The 14,156-nt window shown below is 31.9% G+C and overlaps 2 protein-coding genes across 3 annotated transcripts; one reads left to right on the plus strand and one right to left on the minus strand.

Annotated features, from left to right (window-relative positions):
• The first annotated feature begins 55 nt into the window (after positions 1 to 55).
• Positions 56 to 8,264, plus strand: LOC146532735 (uncharacterized). 2 transcript variants are annotated; one of them, XM_085195634.1, is made up of 8 exons: positions 56 to 360; positions 679 to 884; positions 1,418 to 1,570; positions 3,026 to 3,244; positions 4,066 to 4,170; positions 4,918 to 5,101; positions 5,470 to 5,611; positions 5,780 to 8,264. In XM_085195634.1, the coding sequence occupies exons 1-8, from the start codon at positions 249 to 251 to the stop codon at positions 5,877 to 5,879; spliced, it is 1,221 nt and encodes a 406-aa protein (XP_085051760.1). In that variant the 5' UTR covers positions 56 to 248; the 3' UTR covers positions 5,880 to 8,264. The 2 variants fall into 2 exon arrangements, with proteins under 2 accessions (XP_085051760.1, XP_085051759.1); XM_085195633.1 differs by having other exon boundaries at positions 57 to 360; positions 676 to 884.
• Positions 8,257 to 13,931, minus strand: D2hgdh (D-2-hydroxyglutaric acid dehydrogenase). Its single transcript, XM_085195632.1, has 9 exons — positions 13,672 to 13,931; positions 13,360 to 13,507; positions 13,075 to 13,272; positions 12,760 to 12,953; positions 11,400 to 11,568; positions 11,083 to 11,212; positions 9,988 to 10,144; positions 8,957 to 9,119; positions 8,257 to 8,571 (listed from the first exon to the last, which is right to left on the minus strand). The coding sequence occupies exons 1-9, from the start codon at positions 13,768 to 13,770 to the stop codon at positions 8,312 to 8,314; spliced, it is 1,518 nt and encodes a 505-aa protein (XP_085051758.1). The 5' UTR covers positions 13,771 to 13,931; the 3' UTR covers positions 8,257 to 8,311.
• Between the last annotated feature and the right edge of the window lie 225 nt (positions 13,932 to 14,156).

Below are 14,156 nucleotides of genomic sequence, written 5' to 3' on the forward strand. Positions count from 1 at the left end.
CGTATTACGTTGAAAAGGAACGTATTCTATTAATTTCAGAATATGTAATATCTTTTATCCCGCTCGCTCAAATAACATGGAGGTTGTGCCATGAAACGCTGTTAAAGTGTTTGCCTTTGTTTACGTGTCGAAATCTACGAACGAAATTTGTGATATTACTCGAAGTATCTTTTGCTGCGGTATATGGAATTTCTTCGAAGTTATTGTTTTACAAATTTATTGATCAAAACTGTGTTAATTGTATTGAAATGAATAACGGAGAGGTTGGTGGATCCAGAGGCAGAGGCCGTGGTTGGCAACATCCTGACAACAAACCTTCCAAGCTTCGCCGGCCTAAATCACTCGCTGATGATACAAAAGGTACAGTTTTCTTATAACATAAAAATAATATATATCGAATACGATTTTTCGAATTGGTAAGTAGATTTAAGTAGAGCTATCTACGTCACTCATTTACAGCGCATATTAAATGTTCTGGTGAAAGTTTTAAAAGAATTTTTATTGGTGGTGACGTCGGCTCTATTTGACAGAAGGGAACCGGTAGTTGGTATTTTATGATTTAATGCTTTTAAAAAGTTCACAATTTTTTATATTGACTAAAATAATGCAACATATTTGTATTTTTATTTAAGCAATTTACGATACATTTATATGAAATTATATTTTATGTTACAGTAGAACCATCCAAATCAACGCTATCAGCAGATGCTAAGGAATGGTATCCACGTAATTATGTCGCTCCTGTAGTGTATGCACCAGAACCTTACAGGGTGCAACGTTCTTCTGTTCAAGATAGAATAAGACAGGCACAAGAACAAGATCCTTATAATTTTGAAAACCTGTCATATTCACTTGAAGAATCTGAGAATAATATGAACTTAAGGGTATTCTTATTTTATATTATACTATAAAATGTTCTATCTTTTGAATGGTAGAAAAAATATACATTGAAAAAGAATGTGATTAATATAAATGAACATACAAACATAAATTATAGTTATATTCAATTAAAAATTTACAATAAAATGTGCATATTACATAGGCTAGTAATAGGTTTCTTGATATACATGCAATGTTCATTTTTGTCATTAAGATTTCTTTGCCAATACTATAACAAGTAGGGTTTAATTCCACTTTTATACTGTATCCTACATACAGCAGGGTAGGCAGGGAGAATCTGGTGATAAGACTCATTCCCCACATTCTGCACAATGTTTAAGATATTTTGTATGGAGTGATGGAACTGAACATAGCACTTAAATATTTCATTCAGCTGTTTGGTGATTGAACTCACAAGTGTTGCATTTAAATCAGAGGTTGTGACACTGGGACATAACAGCCTCAAAAAGTGGAATAGAAATATTTGTATAATGATATCAATTGCTGTAAAATAATTGACAAACTTTTTATTTAACAGGAGAATATAGCCAACTTGATAACAGTTATGTGTGAGATAACATTTGACCCTGGCAAGTTTGATACCTTATGTGGCCCATTGGTGGATTCATTTATTTCAACATTAAATGATGCTAATTACACTCGACCTCTTGTTGAAGCTATTGTCAATCAGGTAAGATCTTGTTGTTTGTTGAAATGTTTCTTTCTTGTGTTAAAATTACATATTGAAAAATGTATACTTAAATATCTTATTGACATAACTTTTTTATTTATGAACTGGTTAAAATGGAACAAACATTAAACATTAACCAAAGTTTATGAAAATAAAACAGTAAAAACTGCAAATCAGTCCAGCTGATTATTATATAAATAAATACCCCCATTAATAAATTTTCTCATATATTTTCCATGTACAAACAGTGATGAATTAATTTCATTATATGTATAGATATTGCCTACTTTAATTCTTATATTAGTTTTATGCTGCCACCTGCATATAGCAAGGTACACAGAGAGAACCTAGTGTTAAAACACTCCGTTTCCCATGTTCCATTGAATTTTACGAGGCATTGTGTCTTGATTGGCAAAGAAATGAAAACATTTATAATTCATAATTAATTCACCCGAGTGGGACTCGAACCCACAACTGTCGCATTACGATCACCGTCATACTATTATCTATTTTTATAACCAATAAAATTCTTTTATTTTAAAGAAGTTTTACATTGTAAAAGCTTTATGAAAAATTTGGAAACATCTTATTATATTATCATAATCTTTAGTATATAGTTATGAGACAACACAAAAATGACTTATTACTAACAAATAAATGCATAATATTTTTGTCTATTGCTATACTTGTCTAATGTTAAAAGTAAATGACAAGTTATAAATATTTGCAGCATCTAACTAATATTATACATGTGAAAGTTTGAGAGGACAGATGTTTGTTCCACTTTCACACAAAAGGTACAGAAAGAATTTAGGTACATCTTTACAGTAATAAAGCTATAAAGCTTATACATCAGAATACCATCTAAGCTAAAATTTATGTCAAGATTTTGTATAATTTGGTTAAATTATAACAAAGTAAGTGGGCAAACCCACTTTTAGTTTGCTTGTATAATATAATGTCCATGATTGGTCAACATGTGACTGATATCTGTCAAAAATAATAGGCATTGATACTCTCTTTTCATTTCCCTGCTCTGGTAAAAAATGATGAATGTGATTCACCTCCAACTGAAATTCAAGCATAAAGTGATTTGCATATTCACTTTAGGCTTTCCCTCCTTATATATCTCACAGGATAAAGACTGAGGCTAAAAAAAAAGTCTATAAACTTAAGTAATATAACATGAAAACTTTTTGAAATTATAATATAAGAATTTTAATCCTTATATTATTATAGCTGACTCATTAAGTTTTTATTTATTTACTTCTAACATATTAATCATATTTCATATCAATGTTTAAGAATGAATAATTTACTAATAATAATCCATCAACCTTTTGGAACAAAATTTTTTACCACATAGACGAATTACATTTGTGACATTCATTACCTGCATCTGAAATTCTTCATTCTATTTAAAAAACATTATATTATAAATTTACTTTCTTGCAGTCAATTGCTGAAGCAAACTTTCGCTACAATGGGGCTCGACTATGTTCTATGTACGATTCAGTGGCATCTCCAGAAGAATCCACTTTCAGAGCGTGTCTGCTCGAACGTTGTCTGGCTGAGGAAAATAAAATTATTAGCCGTCAAGAGACCTCTGAAGAGAATATGCGTGGATTTGCTATGTTTTTAGCTGAAATCTATACACAGCTAGAAGATAGTCAAGTTAGTGAATAAGTTAATGTTATTAAAAAATGGCCTGTTGGCACTGTGGGACAATTTCTGAGTGCAAATTTGATGGTTGTAGGTTGGATCCCTAATCAGGGAAATAAAGAATTTTCATTGCAAGGCAAAGAAGTGCAACATCACTTTTCCATTTCCAGTCAATAATAACAATGCATACTTACTATATGTGAGCAGTTCCCTATGCTAGACAAAGAGTAACACTAAAAAAAATAACATTGAAAATAATCCATAAACCAATACTGTTTCAATACTGTGTTATATATTTGCAAACCTAATATTCATAATATTTCGAAGAATAAATTACCACATTGTCTGACGCTTGTCGCAAGTGACCAATTGCCATATTAATGAAGCAGTCATGCATTACATTCCATTATACTTAGGTTGTGATTTTTTTTTAAATTTGAATATATTTACCAAAATACAATATTGAGAAAGAATTCAAATAATGTTTGCAATATTTAAAAATATATATATTGCAAACATTACTTTAACATATTGAAGACCACATGCTTGGTGTTTTTAAATTATAACCACACGTCGTAAATATAATATTTTGGATTTTTATATATATGTATATGGATACAAGGCAAATACTGTATTAGTTTCGTTTAAGGACATTAGATGGACATGGATTATTTCGGTTACAAAATTTTAGATTTTTGAGCGCGCTTCATGCACTCCAGCCGCATCTGATATTATAAGAAACTTTATCGGTTTTAACATTACGACCTCGGCCTATAAAGGTCCATAAGAACCCTGTGTTTAATATAAATAGCTAAATAAAAGATGTTTTGCAGGGTGGAAGAATCAGATCATTGGGTGAAAGCCTGTGCAAGGTACTTTTACACTTGTTAGACACTGACAAGGAAACTAATGTAAAAGCAGTCTGCCAGTTGTTGAAGGTGAGTAGCAAAATAAATATATTAAATGATAAATGATAAGATACTAAAAAATATTTGTATCAGATAGTGACCATTCTTATGTGTATAATATATTGTGTCAATGGAAAATTTTGTAATCATACAATAATAACATGTATGACATATAGTTTTATGATTATAATTTAAAATTTTCTAATTGGTGAAAAGAAACTACTAGAATTTATGTTACAAAAATTAATAGTCACTTTCAGTTAAAGTTTTATCAATACATTCAAGCAATAGATACCGTGAAAATAAACTTTTATGTTGTAGGGTTGTAACCATTACTCTTTTACTTCTTACTCCTTTACTGTAAGGTTTAGAGACAAAAAAATAGGTGTGTTGCTATTTTAAATTAAAGTAAAAAAAAACATGTTTAAAAAAAAATCATCACAACTGTGATGCTAGTGCAGTTTTCAATTGATTATCCAGTTATACTCTTTGTTGAACTCTAAATTAACACTCATTTGTACTAAAATAATATTTACTAACAAGGCAATAATGATACAGTGACAAATTGTTTGATTGTAAAAACAATTGTTGTGGGTTCAATTCCCACTCTAAGGAATGAATTATTTTCATTTTTTCGACATTACAATGCAAGGCATTGGGTTGCAATACTTAAGACACAGTAGCGGGGTATGGAGTGTCTTAACACCAGGTGGGGCCTACCTGGTGTTAGTTGTGTGTAGGATCCACCTTGAAAATAAAAAAAAATGTATTCCTCAGCTGTCAGGCATAGCCCTAGACGCGGACTGTCCCACCAGCGTACAGGCGGCTTTCGACCGCCTCAAGTACCGCGCGCAGATGCCCGTCGTGCGCCACGTGCTGGCACTGCGCGCGGCGCGCTGGGGCCTCGCCGATCAGGAGCCTGACACGCGCGTGCTGAACGACCGGCGCCGGGTCAACACGGGTACGTACATACACGCGCACTGCCTTCGCCACGTGCTGTCAGTTGCATTGCAAGTGGCGTTCAAGAGGTTAAAGTGACACAAGAATAAATTGAATGATTGTTGGAGGGTTAATGTAGTTAAGGTGTTTGAGTATTTTGTTTATAGCTTTATATATTTAACAGGAGTAATAGAAAGTTTTTAAGAATGTTCCTCCCACATAGATCGTTTTACCAAGTGCCTATACTATGTTGGTATGTTATAGCTCATCGGGTCAATTTAAGTGTGGTGGTTTCGGCTGCTCTGTTATTAGATTTAAACATTTAACAAATTGGTATACTTAATTTTTTTTACGTCAACTAATACTTAAAAATAGTAAATTTCTATACAGTGGCAAACCACGTGCCTCCCCCACCCGCTGAAGGGGAACTGGTGGGGTATCTGGCAGACGGGCAAACGCTCACTGTGGAGGAGTGTGACTTCCTGCAAAACAACCTGCCCACTAAACCTGCTGCATTGGACGAGGATATACTGTAAGTTTCTAAAAGTAAAATTATGTAAAAAAATATTTTTTGTAAAATATATAAAAGTGAACATAGCGGAATTTGAATCCACACCTGTTGGAAACCGCCCAAGTACTCTGACCACTAGGCTAAACGTTATGAAAAAAAACGCATATAATATAATGTTATAATGAACAGGGAGGAGCTGGAGAACGACGCGTGGGAGACAGATATGGACGCGGAGATGCAGGCGGGCTTCCTCGAGTTTCTCAAGATGTCCAACCAGATCAAGCGATAACCGCGGCTCTACGAGCAAAAACTATACAAAAAAAATATAAAATTTTATAAAACGATAAAAAGATATCAGTGAACGCTTTTCGATCGCTCTATAAATATGATCATGACGTACTCCGCTACTTAAACACATTGCCTATACTCCCCCGTTACAATAGTACACGTGTCCTAAATTAAGCAATATTTTATAGAATTATAGTAACATCAGTACCATTTAAACGCAATAATTCATATTAAGTAAAGAAAAATATATCTAGATATTATCGGCAGTCCCTACATATAAATGGACATGTCAAAAGAACAGGGAGAACGTAATAAAAGTATATTTCGCACTTGAAAATGAAAATAAAATTACTAAGCGAAGCGAAAATTTTTTGAATTTTTTCACCTAAAACCATCTACGTGGTCATATCTATATGTTTGCAAATTTTCATCTCAATCAGTCAAACCGTTTGGGAGCCTATTGGTGACAAAGAGTGTAAAAAGTCTCCAGTAGAGCGCTCCGCTCGCTTCGCTCTATAAATATACAGTATACTCTTGTAATACTATACATTTATCTTTATAATTTAATTGTATTTTTAATATCAAAAGAACTTTTTTCTCTTTTGACATGTCCAATTATACGCACGAACCGTCGTTCTCTTAGATATGGTTAAGTATTGAACGTTGAAGATTGTTCGTCTAGTTGAATGATATCGTCGTTCACGGTAGCTCGAATAGTAAACATTTTACATTTTTTTGTAATAGTTTTTACTACAATTTGGTCTGTGACTCCGGTGACTCACGTTGCGTTACGTTACTACTGTAGTATTTAGTAAGACAATATTTTTAATATTAGGATTTTATAATCGAGCATGCAAGTACATCATAACTAGACTAAATGTAAACAAGTAGGGATTTGTGACTTCCATTCACATATTAGTAATATCTTTATATTTCAGGCACATAATTATAATTTCCGTTTGTTTCAGAACGATAGTTTGTAAAGGCATGTTTTATTATAAGCATTATGTCTTATGTTGAAAATCAGATTTTAATGAAATCTGATAACATTATTGACGTTATTTGTATGTTACAGAGTAAACATTGATAATTCTGGTTCGATTTCCTGATAGGAGGGGTGATCTAATGTTATTTTAAAATATTACTTACTAGTAATTTAAATGTTTAAAATGTGTTGTACTACGAAAATGTATTTTATCAATGAAGTGTGAAAAAACCAATCAAATCTTAAAAGATAGTATTAGAAACGCTTGAAAACTTTATAATAGTGTGTGATAAGGAATATCCCCTCCAGTAATGTAGAATGGTGTTTGACGTTAGAATTTAGACAATTTGAGCTATTAATTAATTCAGTGGATGGTGGTAGAAGGTTAGTACACATTGATTAGAATTGTGTTTGTAGATGAATAACTAGTGCCTGCAATGACGTACATGTTACCCTTACAATATGGTATAAGTACATTTAAGTGGTGGTGCTGTTCCATGTTACAAAGTCAGGCCTCGATACATGAAATATAATTTCCTAAGCGTTAAAAGTTTTAAATCTGTGGTCGCCATTAAAGAACATACAAGCAAAAATTAATGTCACCAATTTGTTTTCGTTAATCATACTTCATACTCTTCAATTCTAAATCCTAAATATTCTTGTTTACATTTTGTCTCATAAATAAAATTATTTAGTGATCTCATTATTTTTCCATTTATTTTGTCTAATTCATGACAATAAATGCAGTGCGACTCTCTCCGTTCCATCCATTATGAAACAAATCTTACATCTACCAGAGTATTACTCAGTATATGTTCATTTAATACAGTATTTAATTTGATAGTTGTAGCAGCACAAACGTTAACGTTACTACTATAAAATAAATCTAAACATTTTACTAAATTCAATATTATTTTTATTATTGTCAGTTTTCGTGACTAGGTAGACATTCCGATGGATACACACTTGCATTTTTATGTTTATATTATTTTTTGTGTTACCACACGAATTAATTGTTTTAATTATGATACTCACATTTATTTTAAAGTAAAAATAATAACAAAAAATATATAATTTTTTTAATGAATTACGAAATAATGGATATTTTATAATTTGATGCGGAGTCAATGTAATGCCAAATTGTTACGTTATTTGTTATCATTGCATAATGATGATTGTGAAGGAGTGACCTCGAGCTAGTCCGTTGGCAAACGGAGGACTTATGCATTATATCTCAAGAAAGACATAATAAAATAATTTTTGAATGTGTTTATTCAATACTGGATTTATTTATTTCAAGCGATTAGGCTGATGTTTATAATATTCCATTGTATTTTTGTTGCAGTGATATTATGAATGTTATATGAATAAATGGATATTTTAATAAAAGTCATTTAAATATATTATAGTTTTATTTCGATACTCCCTAATTAATATTCACATTTTTTTTATTCTGGATCTGGCAATACTTTATACGGATTAAGTATTCCATTTGGGTCCATAGACTCCTTCAGAACTCTCATTAATGTGATTGCGGATTCATCTTTGCTGAAATGTAAATATTGTGGTTTTCTAAACCCGATGCCGTGTTCCGCGCTAATAGAGCCTCTGAGCTTTGCGACTTCTTCGAAGATAAAGGGTTCCAACATTGCTTTGAATTCCTCACTATATTTAGGTATTGTAACGTTTATATGGATATTGCCATCACCTATACAATCATTAAAATATTCATGTACTATTATACTTATAAAGTAAAACATGTGTAATTTATATAATTTGAAATATAAAATATTTTCTTTATTTAAAGTTTACCTACACGAGAACAATATGTTAGATAAGATAGATATCTCATACCATAATTATATTGTCAACAATGACAATTCGTATCAAACTTGACTTCTTTGACCGGTACGTTTTAGAATCATATTAGAATGCAATTGCATTGATATGTAAACTGTATGACGTCGAATAAGGAAAGAGATGATATTGTAGGTATCTATATTTATTATAGGAATAGATCGTTCAATAGGCGCATAAAAGTTTGTTTACTTTTATTAAGAATATTGTTGTTATTTATATGAGTTAATACATACCAACGTGTCCGTAGCCGTAAACGCCGGCGCTATTATTGAACTTTTCCCGCAACAATAATACCAAATCGTAATAATTTTTGAGTGGCAGCGATACGTCGTACTTGAACGCGTAACCGTCAACCAAAGTTGCCGCGGCAATGCTCTCACGAATATTCCAAATGCCCTGTATTTAAATATAAAACAAAATATTTTAAAAATTATAAAAAAAGGGATTTTTAAGACCTTAAAAGAAATTAGGGGCGCGAACCGGACCTCAATTATGACTCGCTGCGCTCGCAAAATCTCGGTAGTATTCTCATGTTGAGCGAAGCGAGAAATGGATTCTTATAATTTTTTTTCGCCTAAAACCATCTAAGTGGTTATATCTATATGTTTGCATTGATTTTCATCTCAATCAGTCAAACCGTTTGGGAGCCTATTGGTGACAAAGAGTGTAAAAAGTCTCCAGTAGAGCGCTCCGCTCGCTTCTCTCAGTTACTAAATATTTACGGCTCATAATTTAAGAGAAACTGAAGATTTTTTTCTTCTTTACTACTTTGATTAATATAGCTATAAAAAGCTAAACAAATGTATCTTATGTCTAATTGATATTTCATTATTTCTATAAAATTAGGTAGGTAATAGTAGTTGAGCTAACTTTCGGCTTGAATTCGTCGAAGTCGAATTGACATCCTCCTTAAACCTTTCTAGAATCCCTTAATTCATTCTCAACTCTTTTAATAGGCAAACAATCAAAATTCCAATACAATGGAAGAACGCAGCTTCCATTTTTGCCCCAATTCTACTTGTTTTTATATACCTAAGAAGGTATACCTACCTGCTTGTAGTTCGATGGCAGATAGAGACAATACATATAAATCTAGGTGTACAATACACCACACAATACAACTAGGATTACAAATCGCAAGTTAAGCACATGTTAAGTTAAGTAAATTAAGAAATTTAAATTGCAAATCACGAAATTACTTCGTAAGGTAGGTAGTACAATGTTTTAACCCGTAGGGTATAGGTAAAAATCTTTTAAATCTTACCCTCATTTTGGCTGTTTCTGAAGTAACAGTACCATCCAAAATGAGTCCACTTCCCATGCTATCGGTAAGAAACCGTGAAAGTTTCTCATTATCGTGAGCTTCGTCGCTGCCGTGTGTTTCGACTAGTACATAGAATGGATAATCTGCTATTGGACTCCTAGAATATTAATTTTACTGCTATATATTTTTTAAGCTTTTTCATTTACAAATATTTACAAGATATTGCGTGTTAAATGGCGAAACTCAACACGCTTTGTCTTATTATTAGAGCAAGGAAATGAAAATACAAAAGAAGTCATTCCCGTGAGGCCTTATCATATTTATATTTATAAATATTATAATTTTCCAGGTCGTCGTGGCGCAGAGGCTCAAGGTGTGACTGTAAACGCAACGGTTGTGAGTTGCCTCCAAAAAAAAAATAAAGAAGTCTTAATAAATTATAGAAGTAGAAGAAAAAAAAATATAGAAATCTTAATGTCGTTTAGCTGATATCACCATAGATTCTTATTTACAATTTTTTACAATTACAACAAATAAATTCCGAAAAGGTCCACAAATTAATTATCCAAGGACACTTGGGCTACTAAAACAACTAACGATATCTCAACTGTTGAGTTTGAGCCTTCCGAACCGGTGGTAGCTTTTTGTTGACATGTACATTCGACGATTCAAAAGTGTACTTTTATAGTTTATTTTAATAAAGAATACTTTGAATTTGAATGTATACCCGTTCCGTGGTTCTGGAGATATGGGGTAATAAAGAATATTAAACACATACATACATACAAGATACGCGCGAAAAGTATAACCTTCCCTTAGTAGTCGTGAAAAATAGTTTAAAATTATAAGAGCCTTAAGATGCTGAAACAGAGGACATTCACCTTACCTTTGTAAGAAAACATTTACATAAAAATAATTTGTATGATAGCAGACTTTAGAGTGATAAGTGTATTTGGAACGGACGGACTTTAGGTAGATACCTACCTACCTATTAAGTAGAGCTATCGAAGCGCATTTAAAAGTTATACCTAGGTGATATAGCTACTTACATATTACTTATCTAAATTGATATACTTAGTTACAATTAATACTTACGTTAATTTCAGATTTTTCACAGTTGATGTAATAGAGAAATTGTCTGCCATTTCAAACGCTGATAGAATTTCTCCCAATGCCGATTTCGCATTTTTGTATAGCTTTAAAATATTCTCAAAACTTTTCACACCTTAAAACAAAATTTAAAAATATCACAAGACAATCAAACATACTAAGCGAATTTTTACGTTTTTTTGTTAGGAGGTTCATTAAATAAAAATATACCTAATGGGTACCTAACAACAACTATTATAAACCAAGCCCTTTGAAAACAAAAGCATATAACTAACAATACTTCTCAGGAAGTAAATACTCACCAAAAAACCCAACTGAAACCGCTTTTGGTAAAGTGGGGCAATGAATAGCAATTTTAGTAATGACACCCAACGTGCCTTCTGATCCTATAAATAGGTGTTTTAAATGATACCCTGTGTTATCTTTTTTTAAGGTTTGTAGACTATCTATAACTGTACCATCTGCTTTAACCTGTAAATGTTATTAATACATAAATATAGTTTTTCTTGAGGCGTGAGGACGATTCTACAATATTATCTTATAGTACCTAATTTTTGCCATTTAAAGTATATTTAAATTAGCTCTGTAATTTCAAATCTACACATTTGATCTCACATTTCACTTTGAACACACATTCACACCTGTTATAATAATATGCAAAAAATATGTTTATCTATTTATCTGTTTAATAATTATTCGTGCTATCTTGATGACTATGTCTTCAAGTAAAAGAATTCGACATGGGAATGAAAGTTGGTAAACATGAAGGTAAAATTGTAGGTAGATACACAGAATACACAGTTACGTACTACAAAAGATGTCACGGTGAGAATGAATAAGAACGTGCTTAGGTGGTTTGGGTTCGTTAAGAAAATGAGTTATTTAAGAATGGCATAAAGAAATATAAGAGGAGTGAGCGAGTTGCAATACAGTCAGGGTGACACCTCGGTTGACTCTCGAAAGCACAGTATGATGATACTGGGAGAAGGTTATCTAAAGAGCATGAGGACCTCCCCGGAAGGCATGTATGAGAGGCATGTATGTTACCCTGCTAAGAATAAAGTGTAAAATAAAAAAATTAAGGACTATTATTATTTGAAAATAACGAAAATTAATCAGCTTCAAACTGTATCCCGCACACAGCAGGCAGCAAGGCAAGCAGAAGGAACTCAACGATGCGCTTTGCCTGGACACCAGAGCAAAGAAATTAAAATATAAATTGAAATAAATATTTCACTTCCTGGCGTGGAATCGAACCCACAACCGATTGCGTTTACAGTCACACTTTGTGCCCTTGCGCCACGATTGGCTTCTATATAAAAAAATATTTATATCCAAAAATACTAGAATTTCGGATTTCAACCTGCAATTTTCCATGCTTGAACTACTTACAGAAATTTATTTACACTGCAACATTTAAAAAAAAATATGTTTTCATTCACAATAGACACATTTACATTTACATTGTTTATTCAAATAATGACACAACAGATACCAGAGTGCGACCCGCGATAACTAATAAAATGAAGATTTTGTATTATTAACTTGTGCTCTATTATATAATTTGAATAAAAAAACAATAAAGAGAAACAGAAAAATATTTTTCATGTATTATCTTCTTAAATTAATTTATATTTATTATAGAATCATACATATACTTACAGCTTCAACTCCTAAGACGGAACCATGCAAGTTTCCATATCTGAGCAACCTGAGACCACCAGCATTTGTGCTAACGTTACCCCCAATATGACAAGAGCCCTTCGCGCCTAAGTCTATGGGCATTATTAGATTTCGTTCGCGAACGTAATTGTCTAAATTTTCTAAAATACAACCTGCTTCACATACCAATGCACCTGTAAAATTGTTTTATAAAAAATATTGTATTAATAAATATAAAGCTGAGCTAAAAAAGCACAATTTTTATTCATACTATTTTGTGTTTTAATGTTTTAAACATGACATATTTAAAAATACCTGATATCTCATCCAGACTAATGATTTTATTCATTAAACCTAGGCTCAGTATAATTTCGTCGAATACAGGTACTGAACCCCCGACCAACCCAGTGTTACCACCTTGAGGGCATACCGCTAGTTGCTTGCTGTTGCAATAAGATAATATTTGGGAAACTTCCTCAGTTGTTTTCGGTTTCAAAACTATTTTTGATTGTCCTATAAAATTACAAGCGGTAACATTTTAAAAATATGTTTGATTAAATTATTTTTTTGCCCAAAACTTCTATTCCTAATCTTCCTGACCTCTACAGTTTTTAATCCAATCGATATTAAAAGGTGTAACGTCCGATTCTTCCGTCAAGACTCGGTCTTCACTTAATATTGTTTTAAAATAATCCACATCAGTGGGCTTTAGAAGCCCAAAGATCTTCTTTTTAACCGCATACTTTTCCTAAAATTTAAATATAATGTAACTACTTTCCTTTCTTTCCATATAAAAAATTATAATTACTATTATCATTTTTTATATACACTTAGCCCGGTAAATGTATTTAAAAATAATAAGTTATTTATGAAGAAATCAAAAATAAATTATTATTTATATTAAAAACTTACTGATGAAAACTGTGGAAGGACGGCTGTCGCATACTTTGCATTTGATACAATATTAGTCTTACACACATTAAAAACAAACACCGATACTGGCTTAAACATTTTGGAAAGGAACTTCACTAAAAACCATTTAAATGATTAAAATTTGTTTATTTTTTCTTTTGATTTATTACGCCTTTTTTAATATGACGCTATCATTGCATAACGCTAACGCTGTCGGCCGCGTTTCTATGAAGACTAAACAACGTATTTTATTTATCATCTATTCTACGTATACTAAGAAACTTCATCTGTGACTATCGATATAGATATACATATATGTATTATCTATGGATATAAGAGTAACGGTATGCTGTGTAGCTGTGGCCTCGACGATAGTTCAAGTTCAATGTTCGGTAAATACTTACCTATACTTTTTTAAAAAATTAAATAGTAAATAATTATAAATCATAATACTACTTTTATACACGATATTAAAATTATAAGTA

This window comes from Heliconius melpomene, chromosome 13 (assembly GCF_056956725.1).
Source record: "Heliconius melpomene rosina isolate 202511_hmr_F chromosome 13, ASM5695672v1, whole genome shotgun sequence".
Taxonomy (NCBI): domain Eukaryota; kingdom Metazoa; phylum Arthropoda; class Insecta; order Lepidoptera; family Nymphalidae; genus Heliconius; species Heliconius melpomene.